We start from the raw sequence: 25054 nt of genomic DNA, 5'->3' as shown, positions 1-25054 counted from the left end.
GACAAATAACTACACTTACAGAGGAGGGGTGAGGTGGGGTTGGGGGAGGGGGGTAGTTTATCAACCTTTTGTTCTTCAACCAATTAAACCCATAATTTTAAGAAGGCTAACTAATTCAGTTACTTTCACAATTCAATGCAGTGCATTAGGATGTTCATAATTTTCACTGCTTAAGAGTCAAGCAAAACCAATTTCTTAACATTACAGATATTCTAGAAACAATATACAAATACAATAGCCTACACAGTATTTTGCTAATTTGTTCACTGTAATAGAGGAGTAAGTAAAGCTAAAAATAGTTGCCGATTCTTAAGTTTAAGAAGCTTCAATCAGAGAATGTTTATGTATTTCCTTTAAAGAATGACACAAACCGATCAATTGATTATCAAAATAGTTGGCGATTAATTGAAGTCAACAACTGATCGATTAATCAATTAATTGTTGAAGCCCTATTCTACAACGCATGGAATTTGATTGTGTAGGCTACACAATTCAAAGAAATAAAAGGGAGACCACCAAATTTACAGTCTAATGAAGGACCATTTTTGCATTGCGTTGCTCATGGAGTCTCTGCCAGAGATACCATACCGGAAAGACCAGAAGATATCCACCTATGCTCCTGATAATGCACACTCAAAATGGTAACGCAAATAGCAGAATAACATTGTCGATTGATCATATTATTTAAAATTATTTGTATGCACTCCTCTAATTGTGACAGTCATGAGGTCCAAACCAAACTATTGTGACAGTCAGGTGCCAGGTCCAAACTTTCTGTCACTTTCTGGAATCTAATGTAATCAAATGCTAAAAGTCGGAGTGTGGCTATGTGTGGAGGTCTTTTTCTCTAACATAACTAATTCACACATAAACAGACTTCTCACAGATGCAGACTTAACATGTACTCAGCTCACATGCCACACAGTTTCCAAGTGTGAAAAACTTTCCAATTTTAAACTAAAAATTTACTTTGCAAATATGTAGGATACATGAACATACCTGTTCAGGATTTTCTTCAATCCTAACATCACTGGTCCCTTCTTCCACTGGTGAAGGCTCACGAAATGCTAGAAAAAGTAGTCATTAAATAAAGGCAGAGTTCAAGAGTCATTCAACTTCAAATGAGGAATACAACTTATTCAGTGGTTACTGGACCAGATCTGGTCAAAGAAGCTATCAAAATCATTTTTCTGTTATAAAACAGATAACATTAAGCATACTGGATTAAATTACACTCCATTAAGTTAACAGCTACATCTCTAATAGAAATACATCTCTAAACATTTTCTACTTGCACAATTCTTATTTAAATCTAAAATTAAAATGCTCTTCTTTATCCTGTCTCAAGGTTAAATAATGGTCGTCAGACTCAGAATGGCTAATGAATAGTTAAAAAAGCAAAACTTTTCCTCGACCTCAACGGAAAATGTAAAGAGATCAAGGAAAGATATAAAGAATGTATGAGGACTTAGTATAGCAGTGGTCTTTTCCTAAGTGAATCCAACTGCACTCTCAGTTAGATGCATTTCAATTTAGGTCATCATTTCAGCGCCTTAAAAATATGCTCCAAGAGCCGCTCTGTATAAATTACCTGGTGTCAATATTGCATCTGTGTTTACAGTTTTTGGCAGTGGCTTTGCTGTCTTTGTTGGACTGGCAGCAGCAGAGCTTTCAGAATCCCAGTCAGACCCTAGTAAAAAATGTACATGGGAATATCATTTCTCCAACTTGCTATGGACTTTATTTGTCTGCCTGAAGTTAAATGTTTAATTTATTTCATCAGGGAATATAAAAAGTACAGTTTGTGATGCAGTACCACAACCTCTTATAAAGGGCAAATATTTATTTTAAGAGAGGAAAACAAAAAATGATCACAGGGCCCTGGCAACTCAACACATCAGGTTCCATCCTCACCCTCTTCACTTTCAGGCCTGGGGGAAGCTGGCTTCAGGGTGTGAATCTGTGGTTTGGGCCGAAGGGGAGAGAGGGTACTACGAAGACGTGGACTGGGCAGTGGTGAGGTTGCAGATGGAGAGGCTCTCCTTTTCTCAGGGGTTAGGCTTCTGTGCACTTCTCCTGGACCAGGAGGGCCCGGATCCTGCTCCTGCAGAACAGATAGTACTGGGATGGAGGAAGTATCCCGCTCCGGTTCCTCATCCAACCGGTAAGATGGGCTGGCCTTACTAGCAGTGCTGGCAGAGTCCCAGTCGGAACCATCTGTAATACACAGGTAATGGTGAGAATGTGACAACACTTGATCACTTGTAACTTGTAATAAGTTTCTCAAGCTGCTATGACAACTCTGCATGATAGTATCTTTGGGTACATCACTATATATAAAGTCTGCTTCTAATCAGCTACTAAGCACAACGACAGTAAAAAGCCACAGAAGCATTAAGACGGCTCTGCTGACCTGTAGTACATTTGCGCTTTTCTTTAAGACAAAGGGAGGAAAAGAAATCAGGACACTTGTGACATGTGACATGACACATTTCAACACAAACTACTATAAAGTTCACTGAAATGTTATTTATAATCTGATGATACCTATAGAACCTACAACTTACCCTCTAGATCATCCACATCTCCAAGTCCAAGTTCTTCCATAAGGTCTGGAAAAAATAAGACACAATTTGCTACCTTTGTAAATACAGGAGTAAGGAACCGACCAAATGAAAGAGAGCCCTGCAACCCAACAGAGACATACCCGTTTTTGTGTCTGATTGTCCTTTAGCGTCCATTAGCTTACTTAGCACAGAGACAGTCTCTCTCCTCATCACAGCAGGTTGCTGAGGACAAACTGGCACTGTATCCTCAGTACCTTCACATTTGTCTTCCTCGTTGACATTTTCATGCCCTCCCCTCGACTCTGAAAAATAGAATCACATTTAACACCATGTGTGGAAATGCTTAAGACTACACTGACTCAGGAATGAAAGAACACTTGCATGAGGCAGACAGGCAGCAGATGCAGGCTGGCATGCCGGTGGAGGGAGGTCAAGCTCTTCTTTGCAAAGAAAAACAGCTTTGCAGTAAATACACAGAGCTTATGCTTAATGCGCTGAGTGAGGGATGCACAAGTATGACACAGAAGCACAAATATGCACAAGATCACAAGATCCACACTTTTTCGAGTGTACCCAATGGCAAGTATTCTTTTAGCCCCATTACCCCGTTACTTCTGACCCGTGAAGGTAGTGAGGAATGAACTTCTTCTTTTAACTGTCTATGTCAATTCATTCACATCAAAAATGCTACCTTTCAAGAGTAGAGAAGGTAACACTCAAATGGATTTCAAAATGAGCAGCCGAGGGACAAGAACAGTGCAGAACAACATAGAAGTCCTTCACATGTATTCATGCAACAAACAATGTATATGTATGGGGTTATGGTGGCTTATGGTTAGTTTTTCTGCATGGTTGATGTTTTTGCTCATGGTTAGTTTCATGCAGTCACTTGAAGAAAATGGCCAGAGCTGAAATGCTCCTACCCTTTTCCCTCCTCCTTGCAGGCCTGCCTATACCTCCCCATGTGTTTAGATAACTATTCCTTGATTCTCTAATGAAAGAGGGAATGTATAACAGGTCTACAAAAGGATAAGTTGAGTAAGTTAAATAAGAAGCATAGAGGTTAAAATGTACATTTTTGAACTTTTGACACAATAAAGAACTCCTTTATTAAAATATATCTTGTCTTTTTGAATTTAATATACACATTTAAATACATGTGGCATGAGAAGATTGCCCACTTTATGGTGTTAATCCTACGCTTGCTTGAAGCATGGAATGAGAGCAGAAATGATTTGTATTATAGGACTCAAGAAGCTGATTTCAGAATAATATTGTGGGTAGGCCAAAATTACCTTCACTATTCCCTGAAATATTGGACATGGTGCTGTGTGCCTTGGCAGGAGCGGTGGGACCGCGGCCATGTTGTTTCCTTGGACTCTCGGAGGCAGACTGAGAACAGAAGGTAGTGAGAGGTTTGGGCATACTACTAGAATTATTTCATGACGAATAATTTGATGAAAGGAGATAAATACCTCAGAGTCCCAGGGAGAATCATCATCTCCATCTCCTTTTTCCAAACCCAACTCAGACAGAAAATCTAATATCAAACAAAACCGTGACGTTAGCAGACAAAACCTCTTATTTCCAGGAACATTCCATTTCTATCTATGAAATACATTAATTTATAATTAATAACACTAAGTTACTAAACATTCTTTGCAGTTTGCACATGATGAAATACTTTCAAAGAAAGATGTTACTTTATCCTTATCAAAGGGATTGTAATATTTTGACACAGATTTTACACAATATTGGCCACTATTTCTGACAGGCATTATAAAAACACAGAATGAGATACCTCTCTGTTGGGGTTTTGGAGTGGCTTTATTCTTCATCACTGAAGTGTCGGTACCATGTCGAGTTTCAGTCTCTTCCTCAGGGTTTGACTTATCTCCTTCTTCTTCTTCCTCCTCCTCCTCATCTTCCTCCTCTTCTTCTCCATCATCATCATCATCCTCATCCACGGACACATTTTCCTATTTGGAGACAATTACATTGTTATAAATGAATGAGAAAACTAGATGTACCGCAGAGCGGTACAAAATATGACCGCCGCCCAGTCCAGCACATTTTTTCCACAAAAAGAAATCACGCTGAAAGGCCTATATGATTCTAACTGTCTCACTAAATTGCATTATCCACACTCAATTCTCACTGGTATCTGCTAGACAACAAGTATCAAAACATGATTAGTTCATAGATTTCACATGTAAAATTGATTTTATACAACCCCACCTCCATCTTGCCTGATCATAATTCTGAGAAATTCTTGATTGTTTGTGTTATGTTTATGTTATGTGTGTGTGTGCGTGCTTGTGTGTGTGCCTGCGTATGTGCCTGTGCATGCAAGCGTACATATGTCTACTGTGTGAGTATGTGTCATACAATGATGATTACTGTGAATGTATGTGTGTGTGTGTGTGTCTGTTTGTGCACATGTGTGCACATGAAATGGGTTAACATGACCCTGGAGGCAAACATACGGAAAAAAAATGGTCATCCTAGGCCCCTACAGTTCTCAAGATATTCACAGAGAACTGTGTCCCTACCCTCCTTTGGGGTCCAGTCCAACAGGGGGGCTACAGATCAAAACAAAAAATACGGTTCCATGCTATCCATGTGGGGGTACAGAACCCCGGTCTTTCAGTGGTCCGGGGAATCCTGCCACTAAATGTACACAAAATTATTTTATTGTGTGGCCCCCCATGAAAGGGAATTCCACAAAACCTAGGTTCGCCCCATGAAATGAGTGGTTATGGAATGGGAACATGGCCCCTTAGGTTCGTCTGCCCTACCTCCTTTTCGGGGTCCAGTCCAGCAGGGGGCTACAGATCAAAACAAAAATGACGGTTCCATGCTATCCATGTGGGGGTACATGCCCACCAAGTTTCGTGTACCCCGGTCTTTCAGTGGTCCGGGAATCCTTGTTGGTGTACGTCACTAAATGTACACATAAATTATTTTATTGTGTGGCCCCCCATGAAAGGAATTCCACAAAACTTGGCGTGCATACAGAGGGTGTCATAATGATCCTACACTTCCAATTTCGTGCAGTTTTGACTATGTTAGGTCACAGATACCTTCAATTACAACACCTCATTTTTACTTTTTTGTGTTTAACTAGGTGGCGCTATACATGAAATGAGTGGTTATGGAATGGGTAGACATGGCCCCTTGAGATCAACATAAAAAAAAAAAAAAATGGTCCTCCTAAACCCCACGGTTTTGAGATATTCACAGAAAACTGTGTCTGCCCTACCCTCCTTCGGGGTCCAGTCCAACAGGGGGCTACAGATCAAAACGAAAATGATGGTTCCATGCTATCCATGTGGGGTTACATGCCCACCAAGTTTCGTGTACCCCGGTCTTTCAGTGTCCCGGGAATCATTGACGGAAATTTGGGCATCAAAAAAAAAAAAAAAAAAAATCTGACTAAACCTATATGATCAAGCCAGCAAGCCTTGGTCATAATAATAAGAGGTCAAACGTTACACTTTGTAGCAGTAATAATTAGACCAGATAACAGGTTGTGGATTTTTGTTTAGGGCAGGCCAGACATGTCATTGTACGCACATGCACACAGGTTGGTTAAGTACGCATTTTGTTATTTGACCAAACAATTGCCAGTTATTTGTAACAAATACAATTGTGTATGAGTAAGATGAAAGAGTTGGAAGAGCTGGAAAGAGAGTATTAATACAAGAAATAATAATGAATAATGACTTAATAATGCTCTTTGCTTGTCTTGTAATACCTGCACTGATCCTGCCTCAGAGATATTAATATCGGCAACAGGTTTCATTCTTTTCTCTTCCCATTCCAACTTTGCTTCTTCCTCCTCCCCTGCCACATCATGCAAAACTTGGGGCCTGGTGTCCTCAAATGGGAGTGTTACTTCGACATCATCAATGACTTGGGGCCTGGTGTCCTCAAATGGGAGTGTTACTTCGACATCATCAATGACTGTCCGAGGAATCCGTTCTTGTTCACTTAGCCCATCAACAACAGATGCAGGAGAATTCTGTGCTTTAGTTGTTGAGAGTTCAGATTTACTGATATCTGGGTTTTGCCCACACGGACTAGCTGTACGTGAAGAAGCTTGGGTGTATTCCTTGTCCAAAGGCTGTAATGTATTCACATTAGCTCCTGCTCCTTCAAACACTGCAACGATTTTCTTCACATTCTTCACAATTTTCTTCAGACTTGAACGGTCTGGCCTAGGTGCTTTATCATCAGAATTTGAGTTTAAGCTTTCATTATCCGACTCATCCTTAGGACCAAACAAATTTGGATTTGTTGGAGTAATGTCCATGACATCACCCACATCTTCTGCCAGTGCATCCACTGTATCGTCAAAATCATTTTCTTCTTCACAAACCTTCATTTTTCTGCTTGTGAAGTCATACTCCATCTGTTGCACCTCGCTGTCAGAGTCCTCACTCTGCCCTTCACCATGGTCATGCAAGGCCTGATTTTTCATTTCTTGAACATCCTCAACATCTTCAGAAATCATTGACACAGGCATGCCGTCAACATCATGCTCCTCTGTTTTCCCATCTGGCTCATCTAGAACCGGAGACACAGCGCCTTTAGGAATGGCCTCTAGGCCCTGCTTAAGCTGACCTTGTTCATCACGTTGAGGAGAGGCTGAGAGTGTTCTATCTCCCTGTTCTGCACCACTTTCATCTCCCCAACTGTCCTCCTGAGACCCACTCTGTTCGTCGAGTTTTTTGAGCAATGTAGCAAGAAAGTTTACTTTTGTGCCACCCCCAGACATTTCACCGTCACCTTCTTCATCACTTTTCCAGTCTTCTCTTGGAGAGACAACTGGAGATCTTGGTTTATCTAGGCTTAACAATGTTTTTGGTTCTGCTAAAGAACCCGCACCAACTGATATATCCTTTGGTTTCAAATCATCACACTCCAAATCCTTTTTGTTATCATTTTCTGCATCCCCCTCAGAGTTTTTGGCATCTTTTGAGCTCTGTCTAACCATTATGCATGGCTCTTCACCTGCCTGAGGTTCTACATCAAGGAGATCAGAGTCAGTGTGGGGATTTACCAGATTTATTTCATTCTTCCCAATTCTCAAAAGTTCATCATCTTCTTCATCATCTTCCCAGTCATCATCTTGCTCTTCGTCATCACTTCTCTTTTTCTGAGGTGTGCCACACATGCTCTGTGTTGGTGTGATATCTGCAGGGGAGCCCCGATTTGATCCTTGGTTGTCTGAAAACACTTCATCACATTCGTCCTCAAAAGAAAGCCTTGATTCTACCCTAATGGCTGAGACAACAAAATCCTCATCTAAATCGATATTTCCTGCAATCCCACAATTCTGACTGTCAGTCAACATATCATCATTCTGTGCAATCGCAGCAGGTGAAATTCTTTCAGAAGCTTTCTCTGTAGTTATTTTTTTTGTTTCTTGGACATCTTCATGACCTTTCTCAATTTGTAAAGAGGGGATAGCTTCAGCAGGTTCTGGGGAAGATTGTTTTGGCACAGCTACAGTTTCTATACCACTCATTGCAACATTTGCCTCTTCCTTTCCCTCAACGCCCTCCTCTTCCTCTTCTTCTTCACAGTCATCTTCCTCCTCATCGTCTTCTTCTTCTTCCTCCTCTTCCTTCCTCTTCGTCTTCATAATCTTCGTCGCCATCCTCCTCATCATCATCATCATCATCATCATCATATTCTTCTTCATCATCCTCGTCCTCATCTTCCTCTTCCTCTAGGCCTTCCTCCATGGAACCACCAGATTTCTTGCTGCCAGAAGGCTGCTCTGAGCCACCAGCCCCACTGGCTGTCCCATCAGGATGAGATTGAATATGATGTGGGAAAAGGAGAATAGAAAAGCAGAGTGTGAGTGTAAAGGAAGGAAACCAGAGGCAGAGGGAGGGAACTACAGGAACATTACCTTTTGGGATTGGTTGACAGGGAAAGAGGTCATCTGGGGAGGTTTGGAAAAGGGAGAGGGTGCTACTGGGTGCTTGGGAGTGCTGTTCAGCAGGGGGGCCCTGAGGAGAGGTGGGTTTCTTTCCGCTCCATCTACGCTCCCATGCTCAGACTCATCCCCACTCCACAATTTGTCAGGATCTGCCAACACTACGGGGTAGGGACAAAACATTAAAGCCACAGGCACAGTCTACAGGACACCTACATCCACAGGCACAGTCTACAGGACACTTACATCCACAGGCACAGTCTACAGGACACCTACATCCACACAACACTGATAGTTACCTTCAGTGTGGTCTTTCTTCGAGGCACTCAGGAGTTTCTTAAGGTTAACCTTTTCAGGTTTCTGCAAATAGAAACAAGAGTTAATCCACTGTAAAGTATCCTACTGCATAGTAATTCATCAAAATTATTCGTGGTCTGACCTTTGGACTAAGATCCAATGCGTCATCTTCATCTGAAGATGGCCATGAGTCAGCAGGGCCGCTTTTTGATGCTCTTTTTGGACATAATGGTTTCATAATCAATTGGATGTAACAATTACACAATAATTACATAACAACGCATGTGTCAAAACCCTCTTTGAAAACCCTTACCTACTGATGGAGTCAGTTTGAGAGTTGTCTTCAATATCTGCAAACATAAATATACTCTGAACTTAATCATATCTTCTCAGGAGACACAGTTAGAAAAAAAAATGAACCAACATTCTATGTAAATGCAGTGTTTCCCCTACAAGTATTCATCAGCGGCGCAGCGCCGCTCCTGGAATTCAAGCGCCACTGCAAAAAAAGTTGCCTAATTTAAAAAAATATACGCAAGTGAACTTCAGGAACAGCTGCCGTTCGTTCAGTTTTGATGTCAACAAATAATAGTAGGCTAACGTTGAAGGCGCAGTCAGGGATTCCACAGATCACGCTTGTTTGTGTTTATGTTTAAGTTTATTAGCAGACGCAATTTTGTGCAAAAAAACGTAGGCTACAATATGTTAACCAAGGAACCAAATTAAACACGCCAGCGAGATAGCTCGCCCCTACCTTCAGTAGCCTATTCCCAGATAAATTCCACGCATTGTTTTGTTTTTGTTTGTGATACAGGTGTTACATGGCAACATGCACCTGTTAACTGGCTGCGTTGGTGACGTTTCACAAGTGATAACGTTTCTTTGACAGATGTGGCCACTTGCAGATTTGTCACTTTCTGATGGAAACTGGAGATGAACAAATACAAATATGCATGACATATTTAAATGTCAAAATGGTATGTAGTCCGCTACATGCGCTGGACCATGAATATGCCACCAAAAAATACATACCTAAATAGCCTAATAATAACTCCACGTGGGTATCGAACCTGCTTCCTAAATGAAACCTCTTAAGTATAAGTATATATACTCTTTTGATCCCGTGAGGGAAATTTGGTCTCTGCATTTAACCCAATCCGTGAATTAGTGAAACACAGCACACAGTGAGGTGAAGCACACACTAATCCCGGCGCAGTGAGCTGCCTGCAACCACAGCGGCGCTCGGGGAGCAGTGAGGGGTTAGGTGCTATGCTCAAGGGCACTTCAGCTGTGGCCCACTGGTCGGGGCTCGAACCAGAAACCCTCCGGTTACAAGTCCAGAGTGCTAACCAGTGGGCCACAGCTGCCTCTGAATCTTACATGATAACCATTCACCTACGTACTTGGGCCACGAACCAGCTGATAAGCCATCGTGAAATTTACTTGACTTAGGCTATGCAGGATCGATTGAACCGTTCTACCCTTTCATACTGGAGAACCAACCCCTTGAACTTGACCCCTTGGATCTGTTCCCTGGACACAGATAAGCCTTCACACATACACTGACATTGTACACTCACACCACCTTACCCGGGTATTTCTTTTCTTTTGGACATTTGAGTTTTTAAACTATTGATTTGATACTTTGCATTTTTAAGAGCTCTTTTCTTATTTTATAGGGTTTTGTATTTATTTAATATTTACTAATATTTCTTCTTCTTTTTTCTTAGAGAAAAGATATATGTGTATTTAATAAACCTGCATTATTTATTTATACCATTTTACATACTGGTGTCCTTGTCAATTTACTCCCCCCTTAATGCCGAACCTAGAACTGGCCTAAATCTAACCCTAACCCATAGAAGCACCTCCTTTTACTTTAAAGTACAATTTATTATTAAGTAGAGCAGAGGGGTGCTACACACATATTCTTATGCACCATGCACAACAACGCTACTGAGTATAGAGCTAAATTTGTCTCAATAATATTTGTATATGCGCAAAGGGGGATCCACAAATATTTCTTGATTTGCATGTGTGTTTTGATATCTACAAATAAAAAAAAATCATATTTGTAACTCGTATATTGATTTTTAAAAATATAGATGTGCATTTGTAAATAAAATGTCATTGTAAAACCGAAAACTTCATTTGTGAAATGTGATTCTGCATTTGTGGATCACCAGCACACGCATTCTTCGCTTTCCAAAGTTACGTGTTTTTGAGATGTTCTTCGCATGAAAGTCGCACAAATCCACACGTAAAAAATCATATTTGTAACTTGTAAATTGTTTTTCACAATTGTAGATGTGTATTTGTAAATTAAATGGCATTTGTAAAACTGAAAATTGCCGTTGTGAAATCTAATTTTGCATTTGTGGATCACCAGCACACACAGTTTTCGTTTTCGCATTTGTGGATCAGCACACGCGTTTTTGAGACAATCTTTGCGGCAGAGGAGCCACCAGATCCAAAAATAGCCTACCTCTAATTTGCCTGCTGACAGACTTTCTAATCCAGTAGATGGTAGTGTTGTTCTATGGGACTCATAACACACAGAGCTAGCGAACCTAGTTGTTAAATCTAACAAGTTATGCCTTTTACAACAACCTTTTTGATGGAAAAGTGGTGTTTAATTTCCATAATCTTTGTTTAGTGAACGCACCAATACAGTGTATATAGTTATATAGAAGTCTATATAGTTTATACAGTGCTGTGCAAAAGTTAAGACACCCATGCTGAAATTGACTAAAGGGAGGAATAAAAAACATCTTTCGCCTTTTGTCTTAAAGGGACACCAGGCAACGTTTTCGTGTTAATTAATCATCTTCGTAAGTCGGTATATGGTTAAATGACTCATTACGGGCTTAATGAAGGCTCTCGCCCGCCCTACTGCCTGTAGGAAGAATATCCCACTTGCAAGTTCGGTGTATCCTACCCGCCAACGAAGCAGGATCAGTTTACAGCACAGAGGCAAGCTAACTAAACGCCAGAGATTATTTGCAAACGTGTGTATAATGGCAGAGCCAGCGAAGAAGCAGCGAAAACCCTTGACGGAAGACGCAAAGAGAAGAAAAAGAGCTTCAGACCGAGCGAGGGGGAGTTTCATAGAGAAAAAGCATCAGGCTTGCCTGGTGTCCCTTTAATGCCTTAATTTAAAAAAAAATAGGACATCAACTATTTTGAATGTATCATGTATCGTAAATAAATAAATGTTATTATATAAATAAATGTCTTAACTTATGCACAGCACTGTATATTCTATATAGTAATAGTTTGTACAGTGGCCTACAGTGTACAGTTGTACAGTGGCTAATTACTATTAATGTAAATGAAAAAGGTGAAAGAAAAACATGAATAATCCTGTTCAAGTACTGCAATAATCATGCTTTGTGTTGGTGGTTATGTCATAATTTGTAACTCAATCTGTCCATTTCTTTCACAAAATCCACCAGAAGTCACCATTTAAGGAGTCATTTTTTCAAATTTTTTTTTTTTTTGGGGTCAACAGCACCGCTGCTGGAAAAATTTCTAGGGGAAACACTGAAATGCAAATATGACTCTCCACACACACATATCTTTCTAAGGAAAACTTAACCAAAACCACTCCCTTGTTAAAAAGAAATAAACAAGAATTCAGAGCAACTAGATCAGATATTGCGTAACATCTGTACACACACACTAGAAGTCATGTGTTCAGTCTGTGTAAGGTCACACTGCATCTGATCTAGTGCTTCTGCATCATTCATATGCCATAACTGCCAGTAATACCTCTCCCTGCTGCCATTGCTCCTGACAACTGGAGCTCTACATCCAGTCATGTGGCAGTGCATGAGGGATAAATGAAACGATTTCAGGTACAACACACGGATACATGTACGACAGATGATAGAAGTCACCATGAACGTAACCAACATGCAACCAAAAAAAAAGGCTTGCATGTAACAATGATGAGGGGAAAATAGAGACCAGCATCTAGAGCTACTTACCATCTTTGTCGGTGGCTGGGCCACCTAATGAAAAGCCTGCCTCCATGTCGCCAGATACACTACCCAGCACAGATCGTTTCTTTTTACTAGTGTTGTGGTGGGAGGGAGATTGTTCATACTTGTGTTTTGTCCCATGTTCAATGATCAAATGTGAGCATCTACAAGAAAAGAATACAAATGACAATATGACTTTCTCTTATTCCTACCTGTCCATGTTCTTATGACCAATTTTACATTTCCAGGTCTTATTTTGGCAGTGGTGGACCGTGCGTTCAGTGGTTAGGCCTTCAATGATGACTATTTTTTGACAAAAAATAATAATAGGGGAAAGGGTTACCCTCCGAAGATTTTTTTTGCATTTCAGCGTTAAAATGTGCAATTTCACAGTGGGGGGGGGGGGTTCTCTTTCTCACGCAAATCTGTGTAGGCCTACCACTCTAGAATCTTCGTTAGACAAACAATTAATGTTCCGAGCTGAATTCGGCATTGCTTAGATCTTTATTAGCTGAATTCCGCATTGCTTAGATCTTTATTAGGCGAATAGCACCCGACCATCATCCTTATCAGCAGCAAAGTGAATAGGCTGCTAGGCTAGGCTACTTATTTATCACCCATATTCATTAATCTGCTGCCTGCTTCTGTCTGGTGAAGACGTGCAATTTAGTCCATGTCATATTGAAAGTGAACACCAAGTGCGCTCAAGTATGGGTTTGTGTAGACTATTTTGAAATATTTAGGCTATCGGTTGCCTAACTTATGTTCATGACTTGCACGCACATATGGCACTGCCACAGGTCTACAATGACGTGTTCATTTAATAGTTTAATCTGACATCAGCAAACTTGCTTCAGACTGTTTGTAGGGCTCTCCTACTTAGCTGTAGCTTTAACGTTAACGTTAACGTTACAGTGCAACCGTTTTAGGTTGTGCTGCTGCTCTGATTACTCAAAAGCTAATGTGGAACTACAGTAGGCTATCCTACAGTGTTTGCCAAATGTATTGATGAGAAAGTGTCTCAACAGAAAATGCTAAGAAAATTTCTCAGCACACCACCATGATATTAAACATAAAAGTCAGAAAATGTATTGCCCTATGCTGCTACTACTGCTTGTTGCCTATTTCATAATGTCTGATGGCCACGCCATTGATTTCACCAATAATGTCCACAAAACACAGATATATAAATAGTCAGACTAGCAGGGCAGGAAACCAAGGCAAATGACAATTTTCACATAGATGCCGATCCAGACAGCTTCACCAAAGCCACATCAACTCACACACAACTTCAAGCTAGCATACAATCCATAGTAACCAAGCACTGCGGTTTGCAAGCAGCACAAAAACACTTTTTATAAAGAAAAGGGCCAGATTACAAGCATGTACTGTATTACGTACTGTATAACATAAGTCTATGTTATCAAATCAACATGAAACAAAACTTACCAATTCCTGCATAGGCTACTGACCAGCTACGTGCAGAGCTAGCTGACATTATGTTTTTTACGAAGTTCCTCAAGTCGAATAGATAGCGTCAAAATTCGTGATGAACGGTTCCGGGTATTCTTTTAGAACATTGCAGGCCCAGCTGCAGTCAGACCTGCCTTCTGGTAGGTCGATTTGATTGGCTAATCAGTCAGATGTAGCCATCAATCAACCCGAATCCAAACATATGATTTCTAATGGTTGCTTAGGTACCGAAAACGCAGTGATTCCTTGTGAAGGCCTGATGCGGGGCTTAACAAGGGAAGACACGCGATTGGATAAAAATGTATCGCACGCCCTCACTATTTGTTCACACAATCTGTCAATCAAATATAGCGGACAGCGGTAGGATATGTTTAGCCTAGTCAAGAGTGATCGAGAAGGAGAAGAAGAAGCGAATAATAAATGGTAAAGTAAAATGTTATTAAAGACACTATTATTTTTCATTCGTTTGAAAATAGTTAGGCCTTCAGAGAAGGCCTTGAAGGCCCTGACGGTCCGCCACTGTATTTTGGATATGAAACAGTAAACACTGGTGGTTCGTACTGTCTTGTTGAGTTGTAACAACCATTCTAACTCTACTCCACATGAATTTAAGCAAGAGAAAAGACATATTCATTTAGCAGACACTTGTCATCCAAAGTGACTTACATATGTCAATTCTATTACAAGGGACTACACTGTCCCACTCTATGTTAAGTGCCTTGCTCAAGGGCACAGCGGTAGAAGCCAGGAGCTGAACCCACAACTTTTTAGGCTACTGCATGCTAGTACAGCTCCTCAACCACTATGCTAGCACCACGCCACTACGCTACCACCGCCCCTTAGATCACTTGCTGGTTATGCTGGTTGGAGTTTCAGTTGGTGGGCTGAACTAAGTCTGAACAAAGTTTAAAAATACCACACAACAGTAATAATAAAAAAAACATGTCAGGTCAAAACACAAAGCTGTTGTTCATATCCTGTCCCCTGTTTACTAAACAATTCAATTTGGAATGAAAAATGTAATATCAGACATGAAACTGATAAAGACTGTTTATATGTTCTGCAGATGTCCAAAAGAGATGCATCACAAAGATGATCATCTATGATAATTTGACTTACGCATGATGTCCATTCATTACTGCATAGTCATCAGATGTCCACCCTTTATCATCCTTTATTGTGATATCAGCATTGTATTGCAGGAGTAGACGAACCATACTAATTTGTCCATTGCAAGAGGCCATCATCAAAGCTGACCTAAAATGGAAGCAATCTTAGGTGATTTACATTTCAACCAAAAATTGGGAGAAAAGCAAACATCTCAATCTGTCAATAACCAGGTTTTCATTAACCCTGAAAATGCACAAATATAATAAATTGTGAAATGGAAAAAGGGGAAATGCATCACATGAATTTACCAAAATATGTAAAAAAAATGTATACGTTTGCATGAGGTGCAATGACAAAATGCAAGCATTTATTATGATAATTGTTGACAACGTCCTCCCAGAAGTTGCTGTGGCCAAGTATGGCAAGTATCCCTCCACATTCTGTCACCCTCTTTTTATGACTACCTTGGCTTTTAGTGGACAGAATTGCAATTAAACTAGAAAGACTACTGTGAGAAGATAAAGCCCACATTTAATCGCATTGCCTCACTTACTACCATTCACAATTCTGCTGTTTCGACTATGGAAAGCCAGCTATTGATGCCTTACCTGTGCTCCAAGTTGATGAGGTCAACATCAGCACCCTCCTTCAGAAGGAGCTCTGCCATCTCAGGATGGTTCTCCTCCACAGACAGAATCAACGGAGTGTTTCCATCCTAAAAACCAACAGTAACAATTACTCTTCAGCCTGATTACTGGAAAGCATGCATTTTGGCAAAGGGTTTGCTTAGCTGAAATTCAATTATATGCAGAGGTCTGGCTTCTTAAAATAAGACTTAAAGAAAGTACAAAAATTAAATAAGAACAACCATCTTACAGTTTCACGAGGGGCAGAAAATGCATAGGACTACTACAAAACCATACAGCATATGAGCTGTGAGCTGATGCAGCAAAGTCTGTTCCCTGGGAAGAAACTGATGAATCAATATCTCAAAATAATCTACTAAAGTTCTATTACAACTAAACCTTCCCTGGATAAGCAAACAGAAAACCTAGTTACTCTGCTCCTCCTTCATTCTAATCCTTTTTTCACACTAGGCATTCTCCAACTCCAATCCCTGCTCTGATCTTATATCTGATAGCCTCTTTTCAATCCAGGAAAAGTCCTGGATCTGCCTAATCTGGAGTCCTGCTGAGGTGTCCTCTTCCTGAGCCTCTGCCCTTACCTTATTCTGTGCGTTGATGTTGGCCTCGTGCTCCAGAAGCAGGACGGCGACGGAGAGTGAGGGGATCCGCGCTGCCAGGTGCAACGCCGTGCTCCCCTTGATGTCCACGAGGTTGGGGTCAGCCTCATGCTCAAGGAGGATGGCAACACAACGATCCTGCTGGCACTGCACCGCCTGCCAAGCACACGGGTTACAAACACGTGCACAACACCAATAACAGAGAGATATTAGCACTGTACAATATCTAAAGTTAATGTGTAGACACTGAACACTGCAGTTTTCATATTCACAAGACTTTTCAAGTTCCATGCAAGTTTGACACACAGGAAACATAGCAAAAAACTATGCAGGCTATAATTCAGCAGGCTTATTATTTTCTTTGTTTCAGTTAAACCATACCTTCATCAAGGCGGACCGGTTTTGATTGTCACATAGGTTAAGTTTCACTTTGCTCTCCACCAGGAACTGAACCACTTCTGCATGTCCATTGACACAAGCAATATGAAGTGCAGTTCTGTGGATAGATTGGGGAGAGAAACATTTAGGAATGTCTAGGTATTACTTCGGCACTGCATTACAGAATGCATAAACTGGGTTCAAAAGCGGCCACTCTACCGAAACGGCTCTGCTGTCTGTAACAGAAGCCTTAAAAGAAACCTGGGCGACCGCTCGGTCATCACTGCTCATTCTGCTTGACTTATCGCGGCCTTTGACACGGTTAATCACTGCATCCTTCTCTCTATACTCTCTAACATGGGAATCTCCGGTTCTGCTCTCTCCTGGTTTGAATCCTACCTCACAGGACGCATCATGGCTTGGTCAGCTATCTGCACCTCACTATCTCACCACAGGGGTCCCCCAGGGCTCAGTGCTGGGCCCCCTTCTCTTTGCTATCTACACCACCTCCTTGGGACAGATTATCTGTTCGCATGGCTTCTCATACCACTGCTATGCAGACGACACACAGCTCTATCTGTCCTTTCCACCTTTCAGCACAGATCTCGGATTGCCTCTCAGACATAGCTACATGGATGAAGGTACACCACCTCCAGCTGAACCTCTCAAAGACTGAACTGCTGGTCCTCCCAGCTAAACCTACCATACACCACGACATCAACATCAAATTTGACTCCCTGTCTGTTTCACCTACCAGGACTGCAAGAAATCTAGGAGTTGTTCTCGACAACCAACTAACCTTCTAAGATCATGTTGCCTCAGTCGCCCGGTCATGCCATTTCACACTCTACAACATACGGAAAATCAGGACTTACTTGACTCAAGATGCTACTCAACTTCTGGTTCAGGCAATAGTGATCTCACGACTTGACTACTGCAATGCCCTCCTGACAGGTCTCCCAGCCTGCGCAGTGAAACCCCTTCAGATGATCCAGAACGCGGCGGCGCGCCTGGTCTACAACCAACCCAAAAGGGCAAATGTTACCCCGCTGCTCATCCAGCTACACTGGCTACCTATGGCGGCCCGCATCAAATTCAAGGCTCTAACCCTTGTCTACAAAGTAGTCTCCGGTTCTGCTCCCACCTACTTGAATGCCCTCATACAGACATACGCTACCTCCAGACCGCTCCTCAGACGAACGACGTCTAGCTCTACCACCGGCACGCTCAGGCCAATCCAAACTTCTCATCTGTTGTTGGTGGAACACACTGCCAGTTCCTACAAGGGCAGGGACATACCTGTCCATTTTCAAAAAACTCCTGAAGACCCAGCTCTTTAGAGAACATCTCTCATAGCACCACTTACAACAAGTCGTGCTGATGCTAGCACTTACCAGCCGTCTTGAACTGACACTCAACTGTTTAAAAACAGCACTCACTGATGCACTTATTCTTACTGTACTCTACCGTTTTTAAATTGTCCTAAAATTGTTGAGAGAACTGCTTTAAAACTTAACTGTTACCATGTTGTTAGTCGCTTTGGTTAAAAATGTGTCAGCCAAATGTAATGTAATGTAAATGTAATGTAATAAACATCAGTTAATGTTTCTTGTGCCAATAAACAATAAATATGTGAAGTTGAAGATTTTTTGAGGGTCTGGATTTTAAAGGAACCATATGTAAGATTGTGGCCAAAACTGGTACTGCAATCACTTTCAAATTACTGTAGAGCGGTGTATCCCCTCCCCCCTGACTCGAGGTTGCCAACCCGGATGCCGAAACACTACTGACTTTGTGATTACTAGATAGGTGGAGGGTGGCACATCAGGCCAAAACAAAACATGACATGACAAAACACAACATCAACATCAGTTTTTAAATGACAATATCCTGGCCTGACTACTGTTGTCAGTGATATAAGTATTTGAAATGACCATGATTTCTTAATGTCTAGTGACTTATCAGGGCCATGTTATGATTAATTGAAATACATTTCTTACATACGGTTCCTTTAAATGTAGGTTACTACTGTTGCTCAGATACACTACCTAGTGTGGGATAAGTGTATAGTCTGTCCAATGTGTAACATTGATGTAATAGTTAAACCTAGCCTACTTGCTTTGCTGTTTAAATGTTTTGTTTCAATGCTGTTTTTACACATTAACTACAACAGCTGGGGGGCTAAATGTAATTGAACCGACATAGCCAATTACACAGCTAAATTACTTAAGACTCAAGTTCCCCACACTTTAATCATGCATTGTGATTGTGTCATGTCCGTTGTGTCGTGTCAAGGGTGACTGTGTGAAAGTAGGCCTATATGTCCAGGCTCCACACTGTAAAAACTGAGGTAATGCTGATATGCCTAAATAGATGAAGAAGAAAAAAAAACTTACCTATTTTCTTTGTCAAGCTGGTTTAGATCATTTTTCTTCGCAAGCTGTTTTACCTTCACTACATCACCAGCCGCGGCAGCCTTGTGCACTTTCCCCAAATCCTTCTCCTTTAAATCATAACCGACAGATAACACACTTGTCGTGTCTGATGCATTGGGGGAGAAGCTTTTCTTCTTCTTGGTGAAGTGGAATATTTTCTTCATTGTGCAAGACTTCGCTGACTGCAAGACTGCATCGCCTTGCAGGAAATCTACCTGACACTCGGGTGCAGAGGGATGATCACCTTAGGAGTCTGTCGCATCCCTAAAAATAAAGCGAGAAAAGCGGCTTAAGCCCATTGACAATGTCTCTGTCATGTGCATGACAGATCGAAATCGGAAGACTAATTAATACTGGCTATGCAAGCTTACAAAAAAAACATCGAATATAGCTATAGCACTAATGTCTCACTTGCCTAACCCAAACAGATGGCAAAGCAACACTATGCATTACGTCCAAATTGACACATACGATGCCAATCCCTGCAAACGGTTGTATCAGGCGTTACGTTCTCTTATTTACCTTACACATCAAGCAGCGGGCAAATTAAAAGTAATGTTAGTTGATAGTTTAAATTATCTTGACTAACATAGCGATTTCGCACATTCCGAGCATTTTAATTTGCTGTTACGTTACCATTTGCCATCTCAACATCTTGCCTTTTTGTCGCTTTTATTTTGCAACAAATGTTAACATTAACAGAAAAACGTTACAATACATCAGTGGTGATTAATAAGGCAGCTGTTTTGTAATTTATCCTAACCTTAAATGTTCGCAACGTTACAAGCTAACGTTAACCCTGAGGTACCAAAGCTTTACCATTCATACGTTAACGCTAACGTTAGCTACAAAATCAGTAAGCTATTAACAAGAGGTCTAGCTTCAACACACTGCAAAGGTAACTTTAAAGATTTTGCTAGATTACAACATGCTAACGTTAATATTAGTGGCAACATTACGTTAAAAGAAAGAGAATGACAAAGCGCTGGCCAGCAAATTTGGCAGAACGTAGGCAGAACGTAGAACTACTGTAGCTTCTACGTTACGTTACCATTAACGTTAGCTAACATAACGTTAACAGCTTAAAGTTAGTCTCAACCTTACCTTTAAACATAGCTGACATCAATGCAACATGTGGTTTCCATAATCTCGTGTTAGTCTTAGCGCTTAAATGCTATAACAGTGTACAAGTTACTAACTTCAACCTATCTAATTATTGCTAGGAAAAGTTAGGTTACGCTAGCTAGATTGAAGATATTGAAAAGTGCATGCAGGGCGACGTAAAATTGGCTACGTGAGCCGATTTACCGTTCGTAACTATGGCAACCATGCATGAGCGGCCACACTATGCAGGATGTAAGGTATTCCATCACGCAACTCTTTCATTCAAAGTATTTCGCATTTTGGGGGCACAGGTAAAAACAATACTTATCTCTTCCGAAGAGTATAAATGCATACAGTACAATAAAATAAGCACCGGAACTCTAGAAACCTTGTAAACATACCGAGCAATGATTAGCTATGACCACCCACGTCACTTCACCACTATGCAGTAACCGCGACATTTAAATCTTTGCCAATTAACTATGGCACATAATGGGCCCAACGTCGAATGAAACAGATATATCTGCAAATGTCAATATGTTACATGAACGGTACGTGACCAATAACGACTCTAAGTTAAAGCTGTGTTGACTCTATGGTCAAGAATAGTAGTAACGTTAGCAAAATGAGCTAAGGTAACGTTAGATAACCTTAGAGCTAGCCAGCAACAAACGTTTACGTTAGTCTAGTATGCTAGGTGCTCTTTTGCTTACTTTACGTGGCTGACTAACAGGGAAAACGTTATCTAGCATTTTTAGCAGATGCATGCATTTGCTATTAGCACCAGAGCCCGTTTAGACATTCTCTGTTAGCACGATATCTATCCTAGCAACCACGACAGACGCCTTGCTCAAATCTGGCTATTCACAAATTAGCTTATCCTAGCCGGCTAACGATAGTCATCAGTTTGACCACCAGCGTGTTAATCCACTCTTGCGTTAATTTATAACAGGTAAATAAACCAATCCAACTAATGTTAACATGGTTACGTTACACGTTTCTGTTTACAAAGCGAAAACCAAAGTATGTATGGCTGGCTTGGCTTGACCCGTCCACGTTAGCCAGCTAACTTTAGCATAACAAACTAACGTTGCTAAATCAGGCGAGCAAATTTTGCATCCAAATAAACTGTTGGCTAAGTTCCTCTTAGTTTGAATAACAATTTAAAAGTGCAAAGGTATGATAAAAATGAAAAGCATATCGACAACACTTAGTTACCCCATTTAACTTGTGTGCTTTTCAAATAACGATGCAGACCACTGCACTGAAAAGGGCAAACTGTAATTAACAGATTCTTGCTTGCATTTCTTCCCATGCTTTGGAGTAGGAAGTTAACGTTAAGGCTGTCTATGATCTTGTTTTAGCAGCTGCTTGTCTGAGCGTGCATAATTTTGCTTTTTCACCTACCCCTGTCGTGTCACAGTTGCTCGTCCATGTAGCCCTAATCCAAGTTATTTTGAAATTGGGAGAGTAATAATAATAAACAAAACTTCTCTCCAAAGTTATGTAAAGTACTTGGCAAGTTGGCCTGTGTTTTTCCCCACGTTGTTTGTTTCAGTTGTTTCTCACCATTAGATGGCGATATAATCATTCTTATATCAGAGCCCTTGTATAGATGCTACGGTTGCGTTTTAGGATATATATATATATTTTGTCATTATCCACATAGTTGTACATTTCGCCAAAATACTATGGATATAGACTCGGCCAGTTTCGTTGAATGTACACTCCTCTATTTTAGGTGGTGTGGATATTCTATAAATATTTCAGTAAAAAGAACAAGTCAGAAAAACCAACAGATGGACAGCAGACCTCAATTGAAACACAATTCCAAAGCGTAGAATTTCAGGTATTACTCCTTCTGCTGTTTAGTAACAGTAGCCTATGTAGCCTAGGCTATATTTTATCTATTCTATGCTTCCAGTCTTAAAGCTGGTAACTTGTTAATATAAGCACACATTTAGTGGTGTTGAGGTGAATGAGATGCCCAGCTTGTGGATCAGGTTGCTGTTCAACATCATCAACTGCAAATTTGCTTCAGATACTGCTATAACCAGAGAGAAAATGTACTGCAAGAGCTGTTTGTGAAAATCTTAACCTTGTGACTACTTTCTGAGAACACTTCTTGCTGAACATTACCTTTCTGATATAACAACATTCAAGATGCCTTAAACACAATAATCAGCTCCAGATCCATCCCCAGACAGGCACACTGATCCATCACAATGTACAGCAGTGGTTCTCAAAGTGTGGGGGGCCCACTAGTGGGGAATAGAGACATGACAGGTGGGGCGTGAGGAACAGGAGGACATGTGTTCTTTTGTGCCCATCTTTAATGCCTCTCTTTTTTGACAAGGAAGATCATAGATTCAAAACAAAATAGCCACACACAAACATAAGAGTCATAATCAGACCGACATATGAATTAAAATAACATCTTATCCAGTGGACTGAGACAGGACATGTAGGCTAATGTGGAATGAAGATGTGAAAAAAAGTATTTTAACGTTACCATTTTGCCGGGTTGATGGGATCAGGTGGGGCTTGAAAATTCCCCATCAAAGTGGGGAATGACAGAAAAAGTTTGAGAACCACTGATGTACAGTATGAAAGACCAATGGATGCAGGCAGGGGCCAGAGAGTCTTTTATTATACATATGACCAAACATTACAGAGCCCTCCTATGACCAAACATTACAGAGCCCTCCTATAAACTTATCAGTTCATAAACCCATCTCCATGTCTCCGGTTTCTGCATTCAAGAGAAGAATGTTGTTTTGGTCTATGTGTTTTCTCCAAAGTCTTTTTTTGCACAATGAACTCCCAAAGAGTTGTCACAGTTGAAGAAACACCCCTAAGAGCTGTAATCTAATGCCTCATGTCAGATTTGAAAATGAGAATCATTTATCAAAGTTATGAGTTATTGAAGATTGGTCATGTTAACCATCACAGATGATGACCAAAAGATATAAAAAAAAACTTGGTGGTGAAAAATGAGTGAATATGGTGTTTATGATGTTTTGACATCAAGTAGTACTGAAGCAAATAATGGACACTGAGGGTCTCTATTAATAAAGTCAAGACAGAACATGATATTGTTTGAATCTCCAGCTGAAAACGGAACATTTTCTAAGTCGAAGAGAATGCATGGAGGCTGCTTAAAGCAACACCAAATAGTTTTTTGTACCTTAAAATAATGTTTCCAAAATTCACCTTTGGCTAAGCCCCGCCCCCCTTAGTTACTGTTGCTACGTCCGACAACTTCTGGGCTCTGGTTTTCTGACTGGTTATCCTAAGACTCTGGTTAGGTATCAACAACATGGCTTATGCTGTGACAGCTCTTCCTGCTGAACTTTTGTCAAACTTTTATAAAGCAGCAAAGAAAGTGTCCGATAGGAGTAGACAAAAGGGTCTGCAATATGCGTTCGAAGGCTATATTCAGGACATACAGGTGAAACGCAAAGAACAACAAGGCATCCAAATAGAGGCAAAAGCATACCGGTCACAGTCAAAAAATGAACCACCGCATATCCTACTAATCGAGACGGAGGCTGGGACTGACAATATCAAGGAGCAACACTGTTCATGCAAAGCTGGGTACGTCTCTATTCACTTCTAAAATCGTTATTACGAAGCAAACGGACTAACGTTACGCACGTATAGTTCTACGTTGTATTTATTCAGCGTGTGCTATCAACAATCGGTAGACTATTCAACTTAAACTCTAACTTAAGGTGATGTTATGGTTAGCTCCACAGGGTTTTGCGCGCACATCATAGGGCTTATCCATACCCTGGATCTCTGCAAGGCACAACACATAAACGCTGTGCCAGTTCAGTCCTCCACAAGCTTACCCCAACAATGGCATAAGCCAAGAGGTGCTAAAGTAGCACCACAGCCTGTGACAGCAGTCGTTGTGGCCAGGGCCAAGACAGAGCGAAAACGGAGACCCATCTTCTGCCAATACAGCAATGACAGGTGAGTCACAGCTATGTTGATTTTTAACACCATGTAGGCTGGCTATCCCATTGTGTCCTTCCACCATAACCAACTTAATTGTATGTTGCCTATGTGTTTGAGAGCACATGACATAGGCAGAAATGTATTGACATACGTAGAAATGTGTGACTTTTCCATCTCACAGGGCCATCTCTGAGGTAACAGATCAGGATTTGTTGTTATTGAGACAGCTGACAGGGACACCTATGAGCTACATAGCAAGCAAACCCCAGATAGATGTAGTGATAGGTCAGGAGAAGTACCCTCTGGAAGTGGCTTGAGCTACCAGGTAAAAGCAGATTATGTAAAACTGTTACAGATAATGACTAATTTCTTATCATTTGCAGGAAGACATTTTATTACAGTCACATAGCCAACATACATTTGATTTAATTTACAATAACAACACAATAATTGATTTATGAACCATGTTAAAAAAAACAAACATTCAAATTCAGGAGCTTAGCTGTGTGTAGACAGATCATTGTGCTGTATCCTATGCTTTTATAATGTTC

General features: G+C 40.8%; 2 protein-coding genes across 2 annotated transcripts in view; one reads left to right on the top strand and one right to left on the bottom strand.

Annotated features, from left to right (window-relative positions):
- Positions 1 to 21843, bottom strand: part of si:ch211-272n13.3 (ankyrin repeat domain-containing protein 26) — a 39884-nt gene extending 18041 nt beyond the window's left edge. Inside the window, 22 exon segments of the mRNA XM_048256651.1 lie at positions 1000 to 1067; positions 1592 to 1690; positions 1915 to 2217; positions 2414 to 2434; positions 2568 to 2612; positions 2708 to 2869; positions 3491 to 3586; positions 3863 to 3959; positions 4043 to 4107; positions 4369 to 4546; positions 8491 to 8678; positions 8817 to 8877; positions 8957 to 9029; positions 9128 to 9164; positions 12586 to 12621; positions 12804 to 12961; positions 15390 to 15527; positions 15989 to 16095; positions 16606 to 16779; positions 17005 to 17119; positions 19398 to 19700; positions 21759 to 21843. Of these exon segments, the coding sequence (XP_048112608.1) occupies positions 1000 to 1067; positions 1592 to 1690; positions 1915 to 2217; positions 2414 to 2434; positions 2568 to 2612; positions 2708 to 2869; positions 3491 to 3586; positions 3863 to 3959; positions 4043 to 4107; positions 4369 to 4546; positions 8491 to 8678; positions 8817 to 8877; positions 8957 to 9029; positions 9128 to 9164; positions 12586 to 12621; positions 12804 to 12961; positions 15390 to 15527; positions 15989 to 16095; positions 16606 to 16779; positions 17005 to 17119; positions 19398 to 19600 (2424 nt within the window). The 5' untranslated portion in view covers positions 19601 to 19700; positions 21759 to 21843.
- Positions 21424 to 24820, top strand: LOC125303481. The gene is made up of 3 exons (XM_048257251.1): positions 21424 to 24137; positions 24291 to 24518; positions 24685 to 24820. Exons 1-3 carry the CDS (start codon positions 23860 to 23862, stop codon positions 24818 to 24820), a joined length of 642 nt encoding a protein of 213 aa, XP_048113208.1. The 5' UTR covers positions 21424 to 23859.
- Positions 24821 to 25054: the final 234 nt, after the last annotated feature.

The sequence above is a fragment of the Alosa alosa genome, chromosome 11 (assembly GCF_017589495.1).
Source record: "Alosa alosa isolate M-15738 ecotype Scorff River chromosome 11, AALO_Geno_1.1, whole genome shotgun sequence".
Taxonomy (NCBI): Eukaryota; Metazoa; Chordata; class Actinopteri; order Clupeiformes; family Clupeidae; genus Alosa; species Alosa alosa.
This window is presented reverse-complemented; position numbering and strand designations above follow the sequence as displayed.

What these genes read in the sequence shown, in the direction of transcription:
- LOC125303481 (XM_048257251.1), top strand. Translation starts at nt 23,860, where the DNA reads ATGGCTTATGCTGTGACAGCTCTTCCTGCTGAACTTTTGTCAAACTTT. An exon ending in CACTGTTCATGCAAAGCTGG is followed by an intron (nt 24,138 to 24,290) that starts GTACGTCTCTAT and finishes TGTTATGGTTAG; the next exon opens with CTCCACAGGGTTTTGCGCGC. An exon ending in TGCCAATACAGCAATGACAG is followed by an intron (nt 24,519 to 24,684) that starts GTGAGTCACAGC and finishes TCCATCTCACAG; the next exon opens with GGCCATCTCTGAGGTAACAG.